The following is a 25,517-nucleotide window of genomic DNA, read 5'->3' on the forward strand; positions in this document are numbered from 1 at the left end:
CTAATTAAGTTATGGAATAAGCTCAATATGTGTGATGTGGTTGTACTTTTTTAAATAAATAAATAAATAAATAGCAGTTCCGTAACATTAAAAAATATATATATGTCTGTTATCCATGAAACTAAGGAAAATTTTACAGCGCCATCTATAATTTTTTTGGGGAACGTAGCCTGGATAGACCATCATTATAGATGTTAAGAACTCCTCTGGACTATAATAACATAAACTGCAAGACCGCAACTTGATTCTCCTAACCAGGCCATGGTCTTCACGCGCCCCTCCACCATCCCACTACCAACAATCTGGCACCGGTTCTCGGTAACCAGGGGAGGCGTCACCCACAACCTGAGGGTGCAGGACCTTACTCCTGAGATGAGGGAAGCCGCTGTTCAGCTGCTAGCCAAATACTTCACGAGGGATGAGCCGCCTTGCAAGTACATAGGTGAGTTTACTATCTTCTTCTTATCGTGTGGGTTATGAGATGGATTACCAACCTCATAAACCCTGGTGTCAGGGTTACTAATGAGCCGTCAAAGGCCCCTGACATGGCTCATGTAACGACTCATACTTACATCAGCTTACTATCTACTAGGCCACTTTCCAACTAGTTTTTTTTTCTGTCTGAATCATCCCCTGAATATTCGTTACGATCAGAAATCAGAATTATTTATTCAACGTAATTATCATGGATAAACTTGTTGAAGGTCAATGTAACATTTTTGAATTTACGTCATTTCGCAAGGTGTTATGGCTGAGGAGAAGAAATGACAAGAAACTGCAACAGCAACACATCTTTTAAAAACCAATGAGGATATACATTACAAGTTATTTAATAACTAGAGGAACACATTCAATACCAGACATTTTTATCATTTAGATAGTCATTAATCTTATAATAAGCTTTTTTACATAAAGTAAGCTTCACATGAGCTTTAAATTTATTTTCTGACAAATTTAAAATATTATCTGGTATTTTATTGTAAAAACGTATACATAACCCCAAAAAAGATGAATTTAATTTACTTAATATAGAATTTTGAATAGCAATTTTATGTTTATTTCTTGTATTGTAAGTATGCCTTTCACAGTTTCTCGGAAGGAGAGATACATTTTTACGTACATGATGTCACTAACACCCTGTATATAGTTTATTAACAACACAATCACACTCACAATTATGATCAAACCCAGAATTAAAGGGCACGGCCAGAGCTAAACAGTATCTAGGCATATATTATAGTCATTCTTATGAAGGTCGGGGATGCAATGAGTTAGTGTAAAAATGAAAGGAAATGCGGAACGGAATGAGAATTTCGAAATTAAAAATGATTGACCGTCAGAACGAAAGACCAGTATGTGCAGAGTTTGTACTCTGCTACAACAGTGTGCTTTTTCATACAAGTTCCATGGTAATTTCGTGTTTTGACGTTTAGTAAAAAGTAACTGATTTGACTAGTTGGAAACTGTCCTATTGTTCTTAAACAAAAAAAGAAAGAACCGTGATCAGGGCCGTAGTAAGTGGAATTCAGTGGTTTCTGCCTACCCCAACGGGATTTAGGCGTGATGTTACGTATTTGTCAGAAAATAAATTTAAAGCTCATGTGAAGCTTACTTTATGTAAAAAAGCTTATTATAAGATTCATGACTAGGCACTTAAATGATAAAAATGTCTGGTATTAAATGTGTTTCTCTAGTTATTAAATAACTTGTAATGTATCCTCATTGATTTAAAAGATGTGTTGCTGTTGCAGTTTCTTGTCATTTCTTCTCTTCAGCCATAACACCTTGCGAAATGACGTAAATTAAAAAATATAACATTGACCTTCAACAAGTTTATCCATGATAATTACGTTGAATAAATGATTCTGATTTCTGTATGTATGTAATCTTAACAGATATCAACAAGTACCCGACGGCTCTGGCTGAGCTGACTAAACTCTGGTGGAAGACCATGGAGGACAACGTGTCGCTGGTCTGCGTCGAGGACAAAGAGGGGGGGGAGCTGGTGGGGTGCAACGTGCTCACTGTGGCCTGCAGGGGCGATGATGATGAGGCTTTCCAGGTTAGTATCGAATGCCATTGAAGTCTGCGCTGAAGTGCTGAAGTAGTGTTGCCCACCGAAATATCTGATTTACCGGTTTATCTTCTTCTACCGTGTGGGTTGAGGTGAATTACCAACCTCTCTTACTCCCCCTGAACGGCCTCTGTGGTCCAGTGGTTGAGCGTTGGGCTTACGGTCCCGGGTTCGATGCCCGGTGGCGACATATCACAAAAATTACTTTGTGGTCCCTAATTTGGTTAGGACATTATGGGCTGATCACCTGTTGTCCGAAAGTAAGACGATCCATGCTTCGGAAGGCACGTTAAGCCGTTGGTCCCGGTTACTACTTACTGATGTAAGTACGTAGTCGTTGAATCATGTCAGGGGCCTTTGGCGGCTCAATAGTAACCCTGGCACCAGGTTTGGTGAGGTTGGTATTCCACCTCACAAGCCACACGATAAAGAAGGTTACTTTATTCGCAGACGGAAGATAAAGTCTGGGCGAAGCTGTTCGGAGCAGTGGACGCCGTTAGCCGTGGGGTGAATATCTTCGAGAAGTACCGGGTGGAGCAGTACCTTACCGCGTATGGCCTGGTGGTGGACCCCAAGTGGAGGGGGCTTAGCGTTGGGAAGGAGATACTTAGAGCCAGGTAAGTATCACGGAATAGAAGAAACCCTCGATGTAAGTATGACCTTTTTTTTTGACGTGATTTATTGTAGATTTGCCGCAGATGGCATTAACTACTTGGCCGGAAAAATGGGGAGCGCTGAAGGCTATCGCCCGGTACAACGTTTAAGACAACAGGCCTGAGGGTGCCCAGTTGGGCGCGAACCTCGGCTCAGGGCGTCGTCTGAGAAGATCTTACAGAGTGTCACTAAGATTTCGTAACGAAAACTTTGAGGGATGATTCAGACCATGATTCCGAGTTGATATCAAGTGGAATTTTCCGTTGCAAAAGTATGGAACTGAAAATAATTTAAAAATACACTATTCATGAGTTTTCCGACAGGAAATTCCACTTGATATTAACTCAGAATCATGGTCTGAATCATCCCTCTCAGTGTTCATTACGATGTCACTACTACTACTATCGTGTTGGTTGTGACGTGGAATACCAGCGTCATCAACCCTGGTGTCAGGGTTATCATTGAACCGCCAAAGGCCCCTGACATGGCTCATTTAACGATTACTAACTTACATCAGTAAATAGTAACCGCGACCAACGGCTTAACCTGCCTCCCGAAGCACGGATCATCTCACTGACACCCTGATTTTGAAAGAATGAATCGACCCTAGAGGGAAATCGTAGACCACGCCGGCGGGGTCGGTATTGGAATACGATTACCGATGTTAATAATATTTAATGGGATTCCGAACATACCCACTCGCTCTCACATTCCCGGTCAAATTCCGAAGTTATCCCGGTATTACGGAATTCCGCGTCGGTCCCGGGAATTTATTCCCGTTTATTGCGATAGAAGAATGTCTTGGGTAGTAATTGAAGTTGAAGTGTAGATTGAAATCCGTTTTTCTCATTTAAACCATTCGATGAAGATCTTAGCTTGGATTGATCGGTTTCCAGTCAGTTTTTAATTTAAATTCGTCTTATTTTACATTTCTCGTTTATAAAAACCGGCCAAGTGCGACTCGGACTCGCGCACGAAGGGTTCCGTACCATTGTTATTATTGATATCGAGCTAAAAAGGCTTCCCCCCCTTAAATATTTTTGGGCACGGTACCCTAAAAATGAAGAAGAAGAAAGAAAGAAAGTATTTATTATTAGAGGATGCCACAGCAACAATACAGTCACAGTAGGGGAAAAAAAACTTACACAAAATCACAATCAACTCTAAATCTTTTGAGGGGCTGTATTTGTACTATACTTTTTACAGTAATATTATGTACAGTTCCATACATTTGCGACGGAAAATTCCACTTTATCAACTCAGAATAATGGTCTTAATCAGCTTCAAAGTTTTCGTTACGGTGTCACCAACTGTTGTGATTAACGTAGATTTAAAAATGGATTTAGCGTCTGATGAATATTCCAAAAGGTTTTCAAAAAATAAAAATGACTTGCATGTTCTGATGACTTATTTATTGTGTAGGGGTTGAACCACGCCCCAATACAAAGCAAGAAAAAGCGCCTGCTGGCAATGTAATAGTGATATACCTACTTAATTAAACAATAAATTGCTCTGCATAAGACGGCAGGCGCTCCAACCCCAAATACATAGCAAGAAAAAGCGCCTGATAGAAAAGTAATATCTATACCTACTTCATTAAATAATAATTTGCTCTGTATAAGACAGCAGGCGTTCCAACACTAACACCTATATTTCTTTGCCCCTAGGGTGCCTCTGTGTAAGGCCCTGGGCATCAAAGTTACAGCAACTGTCTTCACGGCGGGGGCGTCACAGGCGGTCGCGGCTAAAGCGGGGTTCACGACAATCTTCGAGATTTCTTACGAAGACCTGGCCAAGCGAGGGTTCATCTTCCCAGGCATTGAGGAGGACACGAAGAGTTCAAAGCTGATGGTATTGGTTGTTGAGTAGGTTTGGTCTTGGCTTGATCTGCACACATCATCATCACTAATTTAAGAGCCAAGCTCTTGTCGGTGTAGCATTCTCCATTCTTGTCTATCAAAAACCAATTCCTTCACTTCCTTATAAGACGTTCGCCCACAAACATAAACTCTAATGTTTCCCACCGGGGTAAGCAGAGACTATGGAATTCCATTTGCTTCGATCCTAACACACTTCTTGCTTCCTCCACATTCACCAATCGTTCCATACACGCACGCCGGTTCAGAGTAGATCGTACTGAACCTTTCCTAAGGACATCTCCAATTTGGTCAACGTAAGTCCTTCTAGATCTTCCTCTGCCAGCCCTACCACCAACCTTCGCTTTATATACCGCTTTCGTAATCCTATTATCCTTCATAACGATAACTTTATAACATTCCAAAATCTAGATTAAGTATTTCATTTACTTATAAGTACCTATGTTAGCTTGAAGCATTTATTAGTCATTGTAACGTTCTAGTTAAAGCTGTGATATTTCTTCTCGCAAATCTAAATAATTAATATTATTGATGCAAAGATGATGAGGAGCTCGGTGGCGCAGCGGTTAACGCGCTCGGTCTGCGATTGTTGAAGTTAAGCAACTTTCGCAAAGGCCGGTTATAGGATGGGTGACCACAAAAAAAAAAAGTTTTCATCTCGACCTCCTCCGTGCTTCGGAAGGCACGTTAAGCCGTTGGTCCCGGCTGCATTAGCAGTCGTTAATAACCACCAATCCGTACTGGGCCCGCGTGATGGTTTAAGGCCCGATCTCCCTATCCATCCATAGGGAAGGCCCGTGCCCCAGCAGTGGGGACGTTAATGGGTTGATGATGATGATGATGCAAATTTATTTATTTACCGTGGCTGTTACCTAGTAATTATTATTTTAATGTATTTACTTACATATCAAATGTTTATAATAGCTATCACATGGGACTTAAACATAGCTAGCGAGGACTGGGGGTGTATACTGAGTGGCCCAGAAGTTCGCGTTCAAAATGAAAATTTAGATAGAGGGGCTTATTAGCTACCAGAAACACCCCCTTTGATTTGACTGTTTTTCTTTTTTCACCTAGCGGTACATATCTTTAGCCCATAGTTATGAAGTAAAATAAAAGAATTATTAAGAAAGGAATAGCGACAAAATGATGACTTCTGAAGTAAGGTAGAAAATCTAGAAAAAGGTACAAAATGGGTCATATCTCCTAAACCGTAAATAATTGCTGAACATACATGGGGGTGTTTCTGGTAGCTAATGAGCCCCTCAATCTAATTTTTCATTTTGAACGTGAACTTCTGGGCCACCCTGTATATGCTATAAACTCCTGCCTACCCTTTTCGGGGATACAGGAGTGATGCTATACTTATATGTAATTGTTCTCGTTCATTATAATGAATGTATAGTAATAGTCATAACAAAGTTGTATTAAATGTTTCAAACAAATACTTCAGTGTATCCAAAGGTGCCAAATAAATGTATTGTACCTATGTTAAAGCTTGGATCAATTGTTTTATTCTAAGTAAGAACCTTTTTATTTTATTTTTGCAACTCACTCTAATGTCTTTGTTATTTTATTTTTTTTCATTTTGGCATGATGCAGTTTGCGTATTTGCCACTGACAAAACTATAGGTGTACCAGAATCTCGTGGCAAATGGGGAAATAAAATTTCTATAGTAAGCAACACTCGGGTAATTGGATGAAAACGTCTTGATACTTTTTATTTTTTACCTATTGACGGACAATATGGACATTATATAAAGTACTTATAGAGGTACAAGGTTTTGTGCTACTTTTTATCCTTACTAATGTTATTTTGAGGAAGCGTATGCAATAGTATGAAAGTGTTCACACACTTTATTAGTATTGTCCGCCCGGTTGTCTGGTGAACGCTAACGCCTGAACACTCATCACGTTAAAACTAAGCAATGATGTATCCTACGGGCTTAGCACCGTAAGCGCGCGACTCTTTCTCGCCTCGACATACGTCACCCGTCACTCTCTCACGGTACTACACAGAAAGAGACAGACGATCTTTGTCACGGCGAGAACAAGTCGCGTGCTTACGGTGCTAGGCCCGTAGGAAACATATTATGAAAGAATAAACACCAATTTTGGAAAGTGATTCTTGTTAAAGCGATATTACATCTTTCAATCATTCGTCAAACATGACTTAGAGGTTTCATGGAAAAAAATTGGTTGGAAAAAATTGCTCTAGAGCAATAAGGCCGCCCAAATCGTACTGTATTCATGTGTTATCCCTGATTGTTGAAATTTAGTTCTGTGCAAATAAAGTATATTATTAAGTATATTTGATTTGAAGAATTGACATTATTTGTATACTGTGCGGCTGTCGTAACCACAGATATTTAATACGAGTTTATTCCGTGGTTCATTACTTTTGATAATCATAAACTTGATCATAAATTCATTGTAAATTCATAAGTCATAACAACATTAAATGTCTTTCATGTTCAAGAGACACTAGATTTTTGACATTTCAAATTAAAATTCCAAATTTTACGTAAATTATAAATTTCCGTTTTTTGCAGCGGTTTTCACAACCAGTTGGACGCGAGTGTATATTTTGTGTCATAATTGTTTTTTTCTTCAAATATTTTTTATTGAGATTTATTGGAAACTCACTGCGATGCAGGTGTAAGTTTTGTCTCTGAGGTGGTTTTCGTGGCTTCAGAGTTCTAAACGGAAGAGAGAATACATTTATTTTGCAGTGGAACAATTGAAAGTCGATGACCAGAAAAGCATTATCATAATTTTACTCAACCTAACCTTAATGTAACCATCTAAACTTTGAAGTAACCACCTAATCTTTGAAGTAGCCACCTAATCTTTGAAGTAGCCACGTAATCTTTGAAGTAACCATCTAATCATTGAAGTAGCCACCTAAAGTTGAAGTGAAACCCTCCCCAAGATGATTCATAAACCGATGCCGTTGAGTAAAAGAGAGAGGAAATGTATCTGCGACACAGACCACCTTCTAGGCCAGATCACCGGAGTGCCAGAACCTTTGAAGAGTACTGAGGTTAACAAGATCCGGCTGAGTTTGTTCACGGAGAGGAATTCTGATGGCACGGGATACTTGGTTTTGAGAGGTAACTTATCCAATTTCTACTTTAAGGTGTAATCTACAATAAGTCACGTCAAAAAACAAATCTACTTTAAGGTTTCGGGACCAGTGTTCCTCCGGTTAGGGTTAATAACAGAAATATCTCAACTATGCCTGATGGTAAAATAGAGAAGCCCTAATTGCAGTAGCAACTGAAAAGCAACGCAATGAGTCAGTTACGAATCAATTGCGACTACCATACTGGCCTACTAGGTGCTTCTTCAAGTTTCGCTTAAAGGACCTCATGTTGTAAGAAGAAGGGAACACTTGAGCCCCGGCAACCCCTTCCACTTTTTAATGGTGCGGCAGAGATAGGAATTGGCGAATTTTTTTGTGCGTTGGCCGGCTCGTGTGGCCCTGTGACGGAAGAGGTAGGGTGGGATAAGGGCAAACAATTCTCTCTTAACCTATTTATAATCAATAATTAATTTTGTATCCCCTTAGGTAAAGACCTGCATGATCGATATAAGAAAAGGATCAGAGATTCAGACATCAGAGCCATATGTTTATACATACGAGAATCCCCAAGACGAATAACCAAATTGGATCTTTGCTACAACGAAATAACGGACGTAGGTTTCTTCAAACTTCTCAAAAAGTTGTTAATAAAAGGCCGTTCCAGCATCATAAACTTAAACATTATGAACAATAACATAACTGCGAAATCTATAGAATACTTAGCAAGATACGCGGAGTACGTAAAGTTGAGATATTTGAGGCTAAACGGGAACGATTTTGGCACAATCGGCGGGGGTTATTTCAAAGAGTTTTTACTTAAAAACTCCACCGTTGAATACGTGGACATCGGTCAAACAGACCAAACTCTAACAAACGTAGCACAAATCATCACAGCTCTAAGACCGGAGCACGGAGGTAACACGACAGTGAAAGTGTTAGATTTCAGCAGAATCGTACCTTTATTCAACAGATATTCTTACGAAACAAAATGGCTGGCGTACCATATAGAGTACCTTCTCGAACGCAACACAACAGTTATAGAACTACACTTACAGAAAAACCAATTTATAGGGCACGATATGGAGTATTTCGCGAGGGGATTACGAATGAACAACACTTTATTGTATTTAGACTTAGGTTACAATAGAATTGGGGAATACGGCATAGAATTACTAGCGAAATATCTAGCCGAAGGCCCGCAGTTGATTTTACTAAATGTGGCGGGAAACGGGATTAAAAATACTGGGGCTAGAGCGCTAAGTTTCGGGTTGCCATACTCAAAAGTTCGCGCGCTCGATATTTCTCACAATAAAATCACCGACAGGGGTATTCTGGATATTTTGAACACGTTAAGAAAACCGTATTACATGCGATTTTTGAATCTTTGGGGCAACAAATTTGGACATTTACCCTGTTCAGTTATAAAAAGAATGTTGGAAAATGGGATTCTGTTTCAACACACTATTGACGTGTGGATATACGAAGTGGATGATGTTTTACACGCCGCGTATTATCCTAATCCCGCTGATAGGAATAAGCATCTATATTATTGCGAATTAGAATATGGACACGCTCAACCGATTTATCATATTACAAGAAATGCGATACTTGAACCAGAAGATGTGAAAGTTGATTGTCAACACATGCATAAATTGGGTAAAACATCCAAAAATACTTTTTGATTTTTGTGTTAATTTATTTATTCATTTTTTCTTTTTTGTAAGTCTATTTTTGTATTGTACAGTTGTAAAGTTGTGTTTGTCCTTGTTTACGTGTTTGGATAAAGTTTTGTTTTTTGTAATAAAGAAAAATTATAATTTATGTAAGTAAGTAAAATAATTATACCTATTGTCTTTATATCTGCATGTTTTATTTGTGTTTGTAGCATGGTATAAATAGGTACCTATCCTTTTTCTCATTAGGACATATTCTCAATTGTTGTCATACTGGAATTCCTACTTCTGCCTACCCCAGTTGACTTTACAGTTTACAGCGACATCTGACGGACTAAAGCTCTATCATTTTCTACAGCGCCATCTAAACAGACAGGAAAGTTATGACACATTACTTATAATATCTGTCACTAGATGGCAATAGTAAATGTAAAGCTTCAATACATGTAACGCTAAATATTTTGCTATGAAAATGGGGAGTTTTCAAAATAAAAATGGCAACACAAGTCAAGATGGCGTCACATCGATGAGGCAATTTTTTTTCGCCTGTCAAACGGTTGTTGACTCCCGAAGTCGCCTCGTCTTTCGTGTGCTGTGCAAATAAATAATAATTAACAAATTAGTGTTAATAATCCTTTGTAAATGACTGTGTGATGCGTAAAAACGCTATAATAAAGTGATAAAATTGTTTCGATTGTTTAAAAAGTGCGTGTGAAAATATTAAAATAATGTTGTGTCTTTAACTTAGCAACCTGACACTGGTATACAAAATATTGTTTTCAAATAACATCCCACACGCTGAATGTTTTAATTTCATCACTATCGAGCCGTTAATATTTGTATTGTGCTATTTCCTGTGTTTCATTCGCTAACGATTGCATTCGTAATCGAAAAATATTTTTTTCGTGCTTGAAAAAACTATATTAGACTGTATTTTCTTAAGAAAAAGTGTGTGTGTGTGTTTTAAAATCTGTGTGTGGGATAACCATGGATTTCCACCGTTCAGCCATTGAATAGCTGCCCCCTACAGTGAAGGTATGTTTAAAAATAAAATCTATTTTTGATGTAAACAAGGAACTATGCATGCTTTCTTTGATATGAGATACTTATTCGGTTGTGGATTTCTTATACGAATTTATAAGTCCAGTAACTTGAACATAAAACAAATAAAATAGTAGGTACTTACATATTACCTACATTTTCGAAATCAGGTCAACTGGAATTCTGTAAATTACTTTTACAATTACGAAATATTTTTATTGCGTGCTCCACCAACCCACAGTAGAGCAGCGTATGCTCCATATCCCCTCTGGTTGATTGAGGGGAGGCCTGTGCCCAGGCATGGAGCATACTCCACCACGCTGCTCCACTGCGGGTTGGCATCATGTATTTGAGACATTGTTTCTTTGATATTAGCCCTACCTACACTGTTAAGGATTACAGGTGTGAATTGTGCGTCTAATTATCACACCATTACCATAATTCACACATAACTGAGTAATCAGTCTGTCTAAAGCACTTTCTTTTGCTCTAATTCTAATAACTTGTTAATTGTGTTTGCAAATTTTAATTCAGTCTAGTGGGGTAGTGGTCTGTGCTGCTTTCTTCAAATTTAAAAGTTTTAAACTTTTCTTTTTTACGCTGGAGTGAGTAGTCCAATTGGTAGAACGCTTGCCTCTCACTTTGAGGTCACAGGCTCAAATCCAGCACAGGCCTAAACCAATGATTGACGAATTTGTTTTCGAATTCATGTTTGGATCATAAATGATTATCATGTGCTCAGCATCTTCTAACCGGTAGATTCGCTTCCTCCTTCATTATGCGAACTGTTAAAGAATAGAATTCTCTTCCTGTGTCATTGTTCCCCGATACATATAATTTTGGGGATTTCAAGGCAAGAATAAGCAGAAATCAGTGGTTGAGCGTTGGGGTCACGATCCGGAGGTCCCGGGTTCGAATCCCAGTGGGGAGATATCACAAAAAACACTTTGTGATCCCCAGTTTCCAGCTGCTGGATGCGGGAAGTACGATGATCCGTGCTTCGGATGGCACGTTAAACCGTTGGTCCCCCCGGTTAACTTACTGATGCAAGTATGTAGTTGTTACATGACTCATGTCAAGGGCTCTGGTGGCTCAATAGTAACCCTGACACCTGGGTTTATGGGGTTGGTAATCCACCTCACAACCAACACAAGAGAAGAAGACATTAAACCACACTGCTTAAGACCGGGCTGGATTGTGGTCAACATACATACATACATACATAAACTCACGCCCGTAATCCCAAATGGGGTGGGCAGAGCCACAAGTAATCAAAGACAACTTGCAGCCACTGTGTGCACTTGATTGTTGTCAAACGCACTAAATTTTTTTAATTTCAAAAAATAGTCATCTATCTATCATAATTGGGTGTTTTCGAGACATTTAAACACCTGATTTGGCTTACCAACCACAGACATGCATCAATGGTTATTGAAAGCTGCAATTAAAATATTTTCCCTTCGTATCTCATCATGGTGAAGAAAGTGGTATTGTGTTATAATTATAATGCATATTCACATAGTTATTTTTAAATAATTATTATTGTTAACACTTTCAATTGTTGGGTCTCAGCTCTGTGGTGTCTCACCAACAGCTCTCCACAAGCTGGCCTGCGGAGACTGACTACACTGTTGAGTTCACCAGGTTCGCGCTTCTTCTATTGTGTGGGTTGTGAGGTGAATTACCAACCTCATCAACCCTGGTGTCAAGGTTAATATTGAGCCGCCAAAGGCCCCTGACATGGCTCATGTAACAATTACTAACTTGCATCAGTAAGTAGTAACCGGGACCAACGGCTTAACATGCCTTTCGAAGCACGGATCATCTTACTTTCGGACAATCAGGTGAACAGCCTGTAATTTCCTTACCAAAATGGGGATCACAAAGTGATTTTCGTGATATGTCCCCACCGGGAATCGAATCCAGGACCTCCGGATCGTGAGCTGTATGGTATCATGTACGTATCATACAACAAACACCAACTTATTTAACATTTTGAACTATGTTACTTACAAAGTTACCCTAACTGGTCATTATCCTAATTGTCCTTAATTGCCAGTTGTGCCGCTACACGGATAACCGAGCCCTTTAACTAGTGTGTTAATTTGTTTGCGACATATCTGCACGCTACGTCCGTTAGGGACTGGGCAGGGCATTAAATAATAAATGAGGACAGTTAAGCAAGAAATTGCCACCACTACAAGGCTATACAGAGATCGAATTACTCATCACCAAAACAAACTGGCCCGGAGTTTAAGTGACAACCACTATATGAGACGCCTCAAAAGGACGCACATATGGGATAACATACAGTAGCACCTTAATGAAGGCAGCCTTCTAATGAGGGGGCCTGTCCTGCATGTTAATAAAACCAAGCCATCAAAACTGCTTATGGTCAGTCGACCGATCGCATGTTTGGGCACAAAAATGAAAAAGAAAAAAAAAAAAAAAAAAAAATGTGTCTCTCTTTTCGCGCTTTGTCATTAAAAGTACATTAACATAAGCTCACGACTATATTCCGAATTGGGGTAGTCAGATGTACATCCATCGCAAGATGAACTGAGTACCCACACCTCACCGAGCTTTCTGTTAGACCAACGTGATAGGTGAGCCGTATCGCCGTCTCAAAGCCAACTGTGTTAGTGAAACTTTCGTTTTCACAGGGTCCGCTTACCAAACCTGAAGATTTGACAGGTCCGGTTTTTTACAGAAGCGACTGCCTGTCTGACCTTCCAACCCAAGGGAAAGCCAGCCCAATACAGGATTAGGTCACATACCTCCGAAAATGCATTTCTCGGGAATGTGGGTTTCCTCGCGACGTTTGCCCGCTGAGCACGTGATAATCATTTTATGATCCAAACATGTATTCGAAAATAATTGGATTTGCCTGGTGCTGGGGTTTGAACCTGTGATCTCACAGTGAGAGTCAAGCATTCTTCCAACTGAGCCACTGGGATTTATGTATGTATGCATGTGTAGAGTCTTGAGAAATATAATGCACCCACTTTAGGACACTGTCGCACTAACATATCTGACATTTAGTGAGACTTCAATCACTTACCCACCGAAATAAAATTGTTAGACGGTAAGACATTTAAAAAACGTCTAAAAAATTGGCTAGTTGATATGGAATTTTATGACTTGAATGAATATTTTCAACAACAATGATATTTAAAATTGACATATGTTTATAATGTGACTAATTATTAGGTACTTACTTATTTCCTTGATGCTCAATACTGATATTATTTGTAATATTGTACGTCCGACATGGACATGCTGTTGAGACAATTTCATAATGTTTGACACCTGCATGTATGTACCTACACAGCTTCTCAATAAATGTTTCTTGTTTTGTTTACTTACAGTTCAATTTGACAAAAAAGTTAATGTGACCTGGTACCAAAGTGTATTATACATATTAATGCTCGTGACCGTATGTATGCTTGTGTATTATAAACTGTTTTTCCCTGAAGTATCGGGTTTGATATAAAAGTTGATATATGTTTTTTGTAAACACAGAACGCGCAAAGTCAACAATGATTGTTCGCGTTAGCCGTAACGATAGATTGAAGAATAATACTACGTATAGAACGGTAACTCTTCGCCCCCCCACCAAATCGTATCGGGCGCACCTCACCCCCTCTGGGTCTCACTGCACTGCTGCTAATTCAAGTACACAGCATCTAATTTTATTTTAAGTTATACCTGTCATTTTCGTATCCGTTGTAAAAGTGAGGGACGGATAATCGACAGGCATAAAATTTATGGAACACACGTCGATTTTAGGCAGAAATTAAAAAAAAAAACCCTCCCAAAATTTTACATTGGCCAATAACTCTACGGAATTAAGTTGACAGCTCACTTCAAACGGGTTGCATATAAGCGGGATGCCTATTTGATTCGCCCGGGTTATTCATTCATTTTAAAATTAACCTATTGATAATCATCCATCTCTTTCCTTTTCGACAGATAAGACAATGACGGGTATATCTTAAAATAAAATTACGAGGTTTCTGCGGGAATCGGGGCCACTATCTAATTTTATTTTAAGTTATGTCTGTCATTTTCTTATCCTTTAAAAAGAAAGGGACGAATAATCGTGACGCACATAATTCGTCAATTTTAGGCAGAAATTAAAAAAAACCCTCCCAAAATTTTACATTGACCAATAACCCTACGGAATTAAGTTGACATCACACGTTATGTAAAAAATGTCAATTAAAAGTAACTATGTTACCCGCTGAATAAAAATATTTTTGAATTTATAATAGGCTATTTAAAGTTTTTTTAAGTTAAGTTTTAAGGAAAAGAAATCTTTACCTGGTGCAATCCAGCGTTCAAGGTCTAGGTAGAAATCTTGTGACTTAGAACAGTGGTTGCAGTCAAGTCACTCACTGAACTAGATCGAAAGTCGAAAGTTGTACGTGTTTAGAGAAACCAGCACATAGTGTTGTGCACCCTTCAACGAACTGACACGCAGGTTATGGAGAACTACATAAACCCACGACCATATCCCAATGGGGTAGTCAGAGGTACATCCATCGCGAGATGAACTAATTGCCCACGTCTCACTGAGCTTTCTGTTAGACCAACGTTATAGGTGGTAACGGCTTCCGTGGTCCAGTTGGCAAAAATGATGACCCTTTTTATTACACCCAGGCACAATTACATCTTCCACCCATTATTATTGTTATCAAAATAAAGAGAAGCAATAAATATCAAACCACAATTATTTTTACATAATATAACCGTGGTGACCCAGTTGGTAGAACGCTTGCCTCTCAATTTGAGGTCGCAGGTTCGAGTCCAGCACAGGCCTAATGATTGACGAATTTATTTTCGAATACATGTTTGGATCATAATGATTATCACGTGCTCAGCGGTGAAGGAAAACATCGCGAGAAAACCCGCATTCCCGAGAAATGTATTTTCGGACGTATGTGACCTAACCTGTATTGGGCTGGTTTTCCCTTCGCGTGTTGGGTCAGACAGGCAGTCGCTTTTGTAATAAACCGGACCTGTCAAATCTTCAGGTTAAGAGGACCCTGTGAGAAACGGGATAGTGCTAGGGGGATGATGAATTATTTTTTATATGCTTCTGCCATCACATTGTATTTTGGAATAATTATTTACCCGAGTAATGAGAAAATAGGTAATTATCACGTTAAAGTTGAACAACGCCATCTATATTGTTTTTGGTGAAAGTCGCTTGGAAAGTTCCTCATTGGGGTATAATTGTGAGTGAGCCTATGTTATTATTATGATATGACACGGCCTTTCGCGTGCTAAAGGCCATCCCACCACCATTAAGGGGTGACCCAGAATGACGTAAGCTGCCATTTTTAGCATGACATGGATTCACACCCCTAATGCCATTGGAAATGCCATGATAATTATCCATCATAACCTTTTATGGCAGGGAATATGAATCGTACACATCCACGAACCTGACAGAGGGCAGCAGTACCTGTCCTATTCAATTATCTTTATCTCTCCCCGGTCCCGGGTTCGAATCCCGGTGGGGAAATATCACAAAAAAATACGTTGGCGTTGGCGTAGTAGGGTGGCTCTTAAATTGATGATGATACATAAAATGATAATTTCCCACTGGTGTAAGCAGAGACAATGGAATTCAGAATTCAATGCGTTGTTATAAAAGTTTAGCATAAATGTGATATTCACGTTAATATCACTTCATCGTAACCGCAAAACCCACCGCGGCCAGCTTCACCGATTTGGTCTAGATTTCTAGCCGTAATTATGATACCTTTCAACATAGAATAAGGAATAATTAGGAATAATTTTTTTAGTATATATGGATTATATTAAATTGAGTATTTATTAATATATGTACGTATAGTCCTTCCGAAGCACGGAGGAGCCCGAGATGAAAACTTTTTTTTGTGGTCACCCATCCTGTGACTGGCCTTTGCGAAAGTTGCTTAACTTCAACAATCGCAGACGGAGCGCGTTTACCGCTGCCCCACCGAGCTCCTCAAAAGGTAAAAAAATAGCATGGAAATGCTGCACCGACAAGAGCGTGGCTCTTAAATTGATGATGATGGTACGTATAGTATAGAGTATTTATTATATTAACTTTAGTTTTACTTTTAGGTATTTATTTATTTATTTTTTTTGTTGCACCATCCCGCATCCAAGTTGTAAATGTTTGTTTCCTTTTGTTGGTTGCCTGGAAGAAATTGCTCTAGAGCAATAAGGCCGCCCAAATTGTACTGTATTCATGTGTTATGTCTGATTGTTGAAATTCTAGTTCTGTGCAATAAAGTATATTTGATTTGATTTGAATAATACTACGTATAGAACGGCAACTCTCCGCTCCCCACCAGCGGCTGAGCTAGGTTTACCTCACCCCCTCTTGGTTTGCTTACCCCGGAGGGAGATAAGTGTAATTTTATGCATGTATGCATGTTTTTTTAGATGAAATACTCAATGCCCTGTTTGTATATGTCAACGTAAAATTGTAAATATCGTTAGATTATAATCTATCGATTGAATCTCGCGAGATTGTGAACTGTCGAATAATTATGAATCGTATCATATTGCTTACAATTTAACGTATTATTATTATCGGTAGATTATAATTTATCGAAGTGAAACCGTCAAATTGTGATACGAAACGCACCTCGCGTGCTATACCATAGAGTTACAAAACTATTAGAGTGAGCATAATGTTAATTTGGGATTCTCTTAAAATGCATAAATGTTTTTGTCATAATTTTAATTATCATAATCCTTTTTGCATAACGTTTTTTAGCATAATAGTTTTACTTTCCCATAATAACATCTAGGAATACTGGTTTGTTAGGTATAACTTATTTTTGGGATTAATAAATAGATATCCATAATTCTTTTTTAGAATAATAGTGTTTTGTCATAATTTTTACAAGGCATAACAGTAGGTTAGGGTGCGGCGGGGGTGGCCCTTGGGCCACCCCTATGCCGCCAGCATGTTTATCTTACACACGAAAAGTATACTGAATGATACGTTTCAGATTTTTTAATTTTGATACACTTTTTCCATGTGATGTCAGAATTATTGATTACTTACTAAATAATTAATAAATACGTACTTGATTTCACAATCTTGAAGAGCATTTATTTTATTTGACTGACACCTGTGTTTTATTCCTAACTCTATGGACACAGTACGGTCTACTGTAAGGCCGACCAATCAGGGACAGCCGTCGGACAGTTGACAATTTGACAATTGTAAGATTGTGATTTAACAGTTTTACTTCGATAGATTATAATCTGACGAATAATAATACGTTAAATTGTAAGCAGTATATTACGTTTCACAATTTTTCGACAGTTCACAATCTCGCGAGATAGATTATAATCTAACGTTATTTACAATTTTACGGTGACATATATACGCAATTCGGTAGTTTCCTAAGTCAAAGATAAATTATTAAATTCTGATTACTAAATAAAGACAGATCTAAGGGCGACAAAAGACGTTTTCTTTTTTCTATTTAAATTATTTATGAATTTGAATAAAGAAAAATGTAATAATACCTGCGATATTTTTATATTTGTCACGTCTTTCTATGACGTCACAGGTTGTTTTTTCACACAAATTCCATAGTGATTTCGTGTTTTGACGTTTAGTAAAAAGTAACTGATTTGACTGGTTAGAATACTAATGATATTAAAATTTAACTTCCTCTTTTTATTATTATTTTCCAAATTCCGTTCCTTATCCGGTATATTTTATTATTGAAAAGTTTCCTCGTTTTAACGACTGCACAATAATAATATATGATGCCATAATGATACCACGATAATTATCATTGAAGACCAAGATTATTTTGTCATTGGCGCATCGCTTCGTTCCATACAATCTCTTAACATATTTATATATATTCTATCAGCGACACCTGTAAATTGCGCAGATCGCACACAACATTTCAAGCGATTTGGCATACCTAGTAATATTCTTCATTTCATCTTCAAAGTTCCAGCCTCGATAAAATCGATATATTGATAGTTGTCATTTTGAGAAGTTGGCATTCTGAGAAGTTGGCATTTTGAGAAGTTGTCATATTGAGAAGTTGGCGTATTGAGAAGTTGGCATTTTGCGAGTGGTTGGCATTTTGCGAAGTTGTCGTTATGAGATGAAACTGCTGCGAAAGCCACAAAAAAGAAATGCCCATTGGATGGGAAATACAATCGAATAAAGTGGGTATTCTTATTCCTCTCGACGCCGGGGTGGCCGTGACCTGTATCGCCCAGGACTGCCGCACTGCGTATTGGGAGCGTCACGGAATGACGCACCGCACTATAAAGGCCTCTGTGGTAAAGTGGTTGAGCGTTGGACTCACGATCCGGAGGCCCCGGGTTCGATTCCCGGTGGGGGCATATCACAAAAATCACTTTGTGATCCCTAGTTTGGTTAGGACATTACAGGCTGATCACCTGATTGTCCGAAAGTAAGATGATCCGTGCTTCGGAAGGCACGTTAAGCCGTTGGTCCCGGTTACTATTTACCGATGTAAGTCAGTAATCGTTACGCGAGCCATGTCAGGGGCCTTTGGTGGCTCAATTATAACTCTGACACTAGTGTTGATGAGGTTGGTATTCTACCTCACAACCCACACGATAAGAAGAAGAAGATAGTGGTATAGCGCGGTATTCAGTGACATCTTCATCATCATCAATAGAAACGGAACCCTTTACCATGCGAAAAAATACTTGGAATGCCATCATGGCTGGTTGCCCATCTTTTTTTTTATTTTTTTTTTTTTATTTATTTTCATGGGATAATAAACAATTATACATGATATATTAACAACAGGTGTATGATTTTTTCACATAAGTACATGTACAATCAACCACATTATCCACGTATTAGTTTACAATGTCGTCTAGTGAGTTGAAATAGGTTATGTTATAAATTAAACAAAAAATAAATCAGCTCAGGGCTTGAATAATAGATTTTTTAAATTTAGAACTAGATAAATTGAATATGTCTATATAATGAAATGATTCATTGTATTGAGAGAGAATACGACGTAGAGGTACTCGCCTGCCGGCGTTGGTGCGGCAGCGCACCGTTCTAAACAGCGGGTAGGATCGAGCCGCTCGTCGATGAACTCTCATAGGCACGTTAAATCCAATGTCATTAACAAGGTCTGGGCAGTCTATTAAGTTATGGCAGATTCTATAAAGTCCATCTGACTACTGTTCAAATTACACAGGCTGATAGAAGAAACGTTTATTATTTATTTATTTATTTATAAAAAAGGTACACCAACAGCTTAATAAAACATTAAATAAAATAAAAGTCACATCAGGAATTAGACTGTTACATAAGCCAATTATAGGTGCACACAACATTTGCAAAGTGAGACAACGTAATCGTTTAGTAGATAACTAAATAATAAAATTTAAAAAGCAGATAATTAAAAAAATACATAAAAAAGTAAAATATATATTATGCTGGAGGACATAAATATTTATAAATTTTATCCTTATACTGCCTGAGAGAATTGAAAAATAGGTCTAGATCTGGCATTGCGGCACTTAGTTCATTATGAGTCACGCAGATGCGACTCAACACTCAACGCAATATGTATTGTATATGGCGATCATCGTATCAACAGTGGCTGCAAGTTGTCTTTGATTACTTGTGGCTCTGCCCACCCCATTAGGGATTACGGGCGTGAGTTTATGTATGTATGTATATGGCGATACGGCTCCTATCACGTTGGTCGGACAGAAAGCTCGGTGAGGTGTGGGTACTCAGTTCATCTTGCGATGGATGTGCCCCTGACTACCCCAATCGGGATATAGTCTTATGTTATGGTAATCCGAAACAAAATGCAATTCCATACTCTCTGCTTACCCGAATGGGAAATAGGCGTGAGTTTATGTATGAATGTCATCAGCATTTTCCATTCCAGTCTATCTAAGGCCAACTCCTTGACTTCCCTATAGGACACGACGTTAACCTTTTCTTTAATCTGTTCCATGTAAACTCTTCTTGGTCTTCCCCTTCCTCTCTTTCCTTCTAGCTTTCCGATGATGTCTTTAATAAATTCGTTGTGTCTTATTAGGTGTCCAATCATCTTGCCTCTTCTGTCCTCAATAATTCTCAATATTTGTCTTTTTAGTGACAACCTCTTAAGACCGAGATTTCCAGACACAATAGTTAAACAATGGGGTTTGGATTTATAAAGAACATTCGGTCTTAGGAGGTTAAACGAAAAAAAAAATACAACATCTGTTTGACTGTACAGTCATGAGCAATATAATGTACCCACTTTAGGACTCTGTCGCACTAACATAATTTGACATTCAGTATGCATATTATTGAAAGAAAGAAAGAAAGAAACATTTATTATTTAGGACACCACAGACACGGACCGCTCGTGACCGTACTTAAAACGATGGTAGGTGTTTTTGGCTGTAGGTATCTGTGACAAATCTACAATAAGTCATGTCAAAAAACCCCCCCGAAATACCTATTGTTACTCATCCCCCCCTGAGTCATGGCAGCTTCCGAATCATGTTTCCAGGAATCCAAACGGAGGGGTATCGTCCTTTGAAATACACCATAAAATTACTCACCATAAAAGTATTCGAAGCGATGGCAAAGATAGACTAACGGTTCGCGTACACCAAAACCGATCCGTCGGCCGTTTTCGGGTCGGAGCTGTTCGGACGACTGTCTCGGACGATCAACTGAATACACTGCAGACGATAACGGCCGTTGCCGGTGTAACCATAACACCAAAACACTACTCGATCGCAGAAAGAAGCGGGTAAAACTGACAAAAAATTCAAACATGTTCGGACTCGTCAGTTGATCGTCCGTTTTCGGGCGTTATCGGACGAAGTCGGTAGTAGCAGTGTATGCGCGCTCTTTCTTTTACTTACGTTTGATTTGATCGGCCGAGTTCGGCCGATGACGCCCGAGCATACTTCGGCCGATGGCGGATTCGGTGTACGCGAGCCGTATGTCTGTATGAGACGTCGCATAGCTTGTTTGGCCAAGTAGTGAATTCCATTTGCGGCGAATATACAATGAGACACGAAAAACAACATTCCCGTATAGAGCCGTGGCGCAGCGGTAAACGCGCTCGGTCCGCGATTGTTGAAGTAAAGCAACTTTCGCAGAGGCCGGTCATAGGATGGGTGGCCACAAAAAAAAAGTTTTCATCTCGAGCTCCTCCGTGCTTCGGAAGGCACGTTAAGCCGTTGGTCCCGGCTGCATTAGCAGTCGTTAATAACCACCAATCTGCACTGGGCCCGCGTGGTGGTTTAAGGCCCGATCTCCCTATCCATCCATAGGGTAGGCCCGTGCCCCAGCAGTGGTGACGTTAATGGGCTGATGATGATGATGATAGAGCCGTGGAAGCTGTTAATGTTCAACTAAGATGTCAGCCATAACAGCTTGTTTCGATAACATAAGTATGTATGTCGCAGTCGGATTGTATAATCCGCTGTATTACATTACGGCTAGCTGTTTTCAAAAACATGGCCGTTTTGTAATGCGGCGGTTCAACGATTAGCTGTATTGAATGCGGCTAGACCTATCTATCTACGCGCGGCTACATTACACGTGCGTGATACGATGTTGATACCTAGGTAGGTACCTATTTTAGTAGAGTTTTCGTTCTTCGTTATAAGTGTATGTTTGTCCCTTCGGTTGTCTAGTCTAGTCGCCCAGACGTCTCGACGTATGACGTCACTATGATTTGCCACCCTCTTTTTACCCCTCGACAGAGCTCAGACTAATCCAGTATGTAGACACACTTGTACAAGTTCCATTTAAGAGGATATACCTTTAAGCTTGAGGAGCTCGGTGGCGCAGCGGTTAACGCGCTCGGTCTGCGATTGTTGAAGTAAAGCAACTTTCGCAGAGGCCGGTCATAGGATGGGTGGCCACAAAAAAAAAATTTTTCATCTCGAGCTCCTCCGTGCTTCGGAAGGCACGTTAAGCCGTTGGTCCCGGCTGCATTAGCAGTCGTTAATAACCACCAATCCGCACTGGGCCCGCGTGATGGTTTAAGGCCCGATCTCCCATCCATCCATAGAGAAGGCCCGTGCCCCAGCAGTGGGGACGTTAATGGGCTGATGATGATGATGATGATGACCTTTAAGCTTGTAGTGTCATAGAATATACAGCAGTAGTTTTAGGCGGATCATCTTACTTTTTGGGCAATCAGGTGATCAGCGTATAATGTTCTAACCAAACTAGGGATCACAAAGTGATTTTTGTGATATGTCCCCACCGGGATTCGAACCCGGGGCGTCCGGATCGTGAGCCCAACGCTCAACCACTGGACCACGGAGGCCGTTCAGCCTGTGTAATTTGACCAGTAGTCAGATGGGCAACCGGGCATGACGGCATTCCATGTATTTTTTCGCATGGTAAAGGTTTCCCATCGTTTGCCATATGCCGCTGCTTTTTACGCAGGTTTTTTTTTATAACCACTGACGCAGAAAGACAGAGAGAGGCTCGAGGCCTTTGAAATGTGGTGTTGGAGGAGGATGGAAAGAATAAGTTGGACGAAAAGGGTTACTGAAGAAGTGCTAGTAACAGTAAGGGAAAAGAGGCAAATATTGAGAGTTATTGACGACAGAAGAAGCAAGATTGTCAAAGAAATGCAATATTTAAGTCATAAGTCAAAAATAAATTAATTAGGAAAAAAAATCTCGACCCAAAAAGAGATCGCCCAACGTGGGGCTCGAACCCACGACCCTGAGATTAAGAGTCTCATGCTCTACCGACTGAGCTAGCCGGGCTGTGGTCGAGTGACCCAAATTATATAAACCCTTGTGACGGTAGTAGTAAATCTATGGTTTGTATAGTTGGCCCGTGAGAAGCTTGGCTCTACATGAGATCTGGGGAGTTAAAATGGCCACATCGAAGCAATTCATCTAAGAAATCAATGTTGCCATTTGAAAAAATAAGTGCGCAATGCAAACAAATGTCAAATAGCAATATTGTTTTCTTAGATGTGGCCATTTTAACCCCCCTGATAACTTTTTGACTTGGCATTATTTTACATGAAGACGTTTTTGTTGGGATTCATATTTCTCAAACTAGTTTTTTTTTCGTACAGTTATTTAAAGCCTACAATGGCACCGATTCCTGCAGACACCGTCTAATTTTATTTTAAGTTATATCCGTCATTTTCATATCCGTCGAAAAGGAAAGGGACGGATGATTCACAGCTCTTAATTTTAGGAAGAATGAGTAAATGAATGAATAACCCGGGCGAATCAAAAAGGTATGTCGCTGGTATGCAATCCATTTGACGTGCTGTCTACTTACCTAACTGTGTCGGGCTATTGACTGAAGTAAAATTTTTAGACGGTTGTTTTAGGTTTGTGCTTAAAATTGACGTGTGTTCCATAAATTTTATGCTTGTCGATTACCCGTCCCTTTCCTTTTCGGCGGATAAGAAAATGACAGATATAACCTAAAATAAAATTAGATAGTATTTACAGGAATTAGCACCAATATAAACATAGGCAGTTTGCGTGTGTGTCCGTTGCCTGCTATAAACATGAGCACGATTTATGAACCGTTAAAAAAAAGAAATTGCCTGAATAAAGTTATTATGGTTTTATTTGTCATAATTACTAGTTTATGAGTAGATTAGATTTATTACTTTCTAATGGCCAAGCGAGAGACAAGATGATTGGACACTTAATAAGACACGACGAATTTATTAAAAACATCATAGAAGGGAAGGTTCATCATATCCATCTTTGGACTTCGTATCAACAGTGGCTGCAAGTTGTCTTTGATTACTTGTGGCTCTGCCCACCCCATTAGGGATTACGGGCGTGAGTTTATGTATGTGTGTGTGTGTATCATAGAAGGGAAGCTACAAGGAAAGAGAGGAAGGGGAAGACCAAGAGCTTACATGGAACAGATTGAAGAGAAGGCGAACGTCGTGTCTTATAAGGAGGTGAGGAGGGGAGGAACGGCCTCCGTGGTCCAGTGGTTGAGCGTTGGGCTCATGATCCGGAGGTCCCGGGTTCGAATCCCGGTGGGGACATATCACAAAAATCACTTTGTGATCCCTAGTTTGGTTAGGACATTACAGGCTGATCACCTGATTGTCTGAAAATTAAGATGATCCGTGCTTCGGAAGGCACGTTAAGCCGTTGGTCCCGGTTACTACTTACTGATGTAGGTAAGTAGTCGTTACATGGGCCATGTCAGGGGCCTATGGCGGCTCAATAGTAACCCTGACACCAGGGTTGATGAGGTTGGTACCCGTTTGAGAATCAAGCCGGTGTACCACAGCGCCTTTTTATGTGTTTACTAGCTTTTGGTATATAAAGCGAAAGTTGATGGTAGGGCTGGCAGAGGAAGACCGAGAAGGACTTATGATGACCAAATTGGAGATGTCCTTAGAAAAGGTTCAATACGATCTACTCTGAACCGGCGTGCGTGTATGAAGCGATTGATGAATGTGGAGGAAGCAAGAGAAGTGTGTCAGGATCGAAGCAAATGGAATTCTATAGTCTCTGCTTACCCCGGTGGGAAATAGGCGTGAGTTTATGTATGTATGTATGTAGCTTTTGCCCGCGACTTCGTCCGCGTGGCGTGTTATAAAAGAGAGATCTTTGTGTGTGTGGGAGTGCATGTCAAATTTCAAGCATCTAACTTATGCAGTTTATACATTGTTTTAAGTTTACGCGATTATTATCATAATTAAAGCACATAATAACGGGTTCTTACCCCGTTTAAATGGGGATATCCCGTGATCATGGCACTTGCAACAGTGTCGAAATATCGGGAGTCTCATATCCCCATTTAAACGCGGTAAGAACCCGTTATTATGTGCTTTAATTATGCAGTTTAGATTTTTTTGATACAACATTTCTTTCCCGCTAACTTCCATTTTTCAAAATACAGCCATAACTAAACTTTATATTTACTAAGGTATGCATGCATGCTAGATTGAAAACATCTACTCGTATCTTACGCGGTTAAGATTTTTTCATACAAATGTTTTTTCCCCGCTAACTCCCGTGGTCTAACTTAAGTGGTTTAGATTTTTCATACAAAAGGATTTTCCCGCTAATTCCCGTTCCCGTGGGAATTTCAGGAATGCCTTTCT

The 25,517-nt window shown here is 39.6% G+C and overlaps 4 protein-coding genes and 2 non-coding genes across 6 annotated transcripts in view; 4 read left to right on the plus strand and 2 right to left on the minus strand.

Moving 5' to 3' along the window:
- The window catches only part of LOC126379251 (uncharacterized protein C1orf198 homolog), a 272,783-nt gene that overhangs the window by 2,053 nt on the left and 245,213 nt on the right, over positions 1 to 25,517 (minus strand). The window lies entirely within an intron of this gene.
- Positions 262 to 4,799, plus strand: LOC126379264 (uncharacterized). Its single transcript, XM_050027972.1, has 4 exons — positions 262 to 442; positions 1,896 to 2,062; positions 2,525 to 2,691; positions 4,396 to 4,799. The coding sequence occupies exons 1-4, from the start codon at positions 262 to 264 to the stop codon at positions 4,595 to 4,597; spliced, it is 717 nt and encodes a 238-aa protein (XP_049883929.1). The 3' UTR covers positions 4,598 to 4,799.
- LOC126379215 (leucine-rich repeat-containing protein 34) lies at positions 7,553 to 9,372 on the plus strand. The gene is made up of 2 exons (XM_050027904.1): positions 7,553 to 7,718; positions 8,177 to 9,372. The coding sequence occupies exons 1-2, from the start codon at positions 7,553 to 7,555 to the stop codon at positions 9,370 to 9,372; spliced, it is 1,362 nt and encodes a 453-aa protein (XP_049883861.1).
- Positions 9,924 to 25,517, plus strand: part of LOC126379101 (GTPase-activating protein CdGAPr) — a 77,106-nt gene continuing 61,512 nt past the window's right edge. Inside the window, exon 1 of the mRNA XM_050027686.1 lies at positions 9,924 to 10,398. The gene's annotated coding sequence lies outside the window, so the exon portion shown is untranslated. The remainder of the gene's footprint in view (positions 10,399 to 25,517) is intronic.
- On the minus strand, positions 23,109 to 23,181 carry Trnak-cuu (transfer RNA lysine (anticodon CUU)). The gene has a single exon. It is a non-coding gene; the product is annotated as a tRNA-Lys (tRNA).
- Positions 24,375 to 24,446, plus strand: Trnam-cau (transfer RNA methionine (anticodon CAU)). The gene has a single exon. It is a non-coding gene; the product is annotated as a tRNA-Met (tRNA).

This window comes from Pectinophora gossypiella, chromosome 28, assembly GCF_024362695.1.
Source record: "Pectinophora gossypiella chromosome 28, ilPecGoss1.1, whole genome shotgun sequence".
NCBI classification, from domain to species: Eukaryota; Metazoa; Arthropoda; class Insecta; order Lepidoptera; family Gelechiidae; genus Pectinophora; species Pectinophora gossypiella.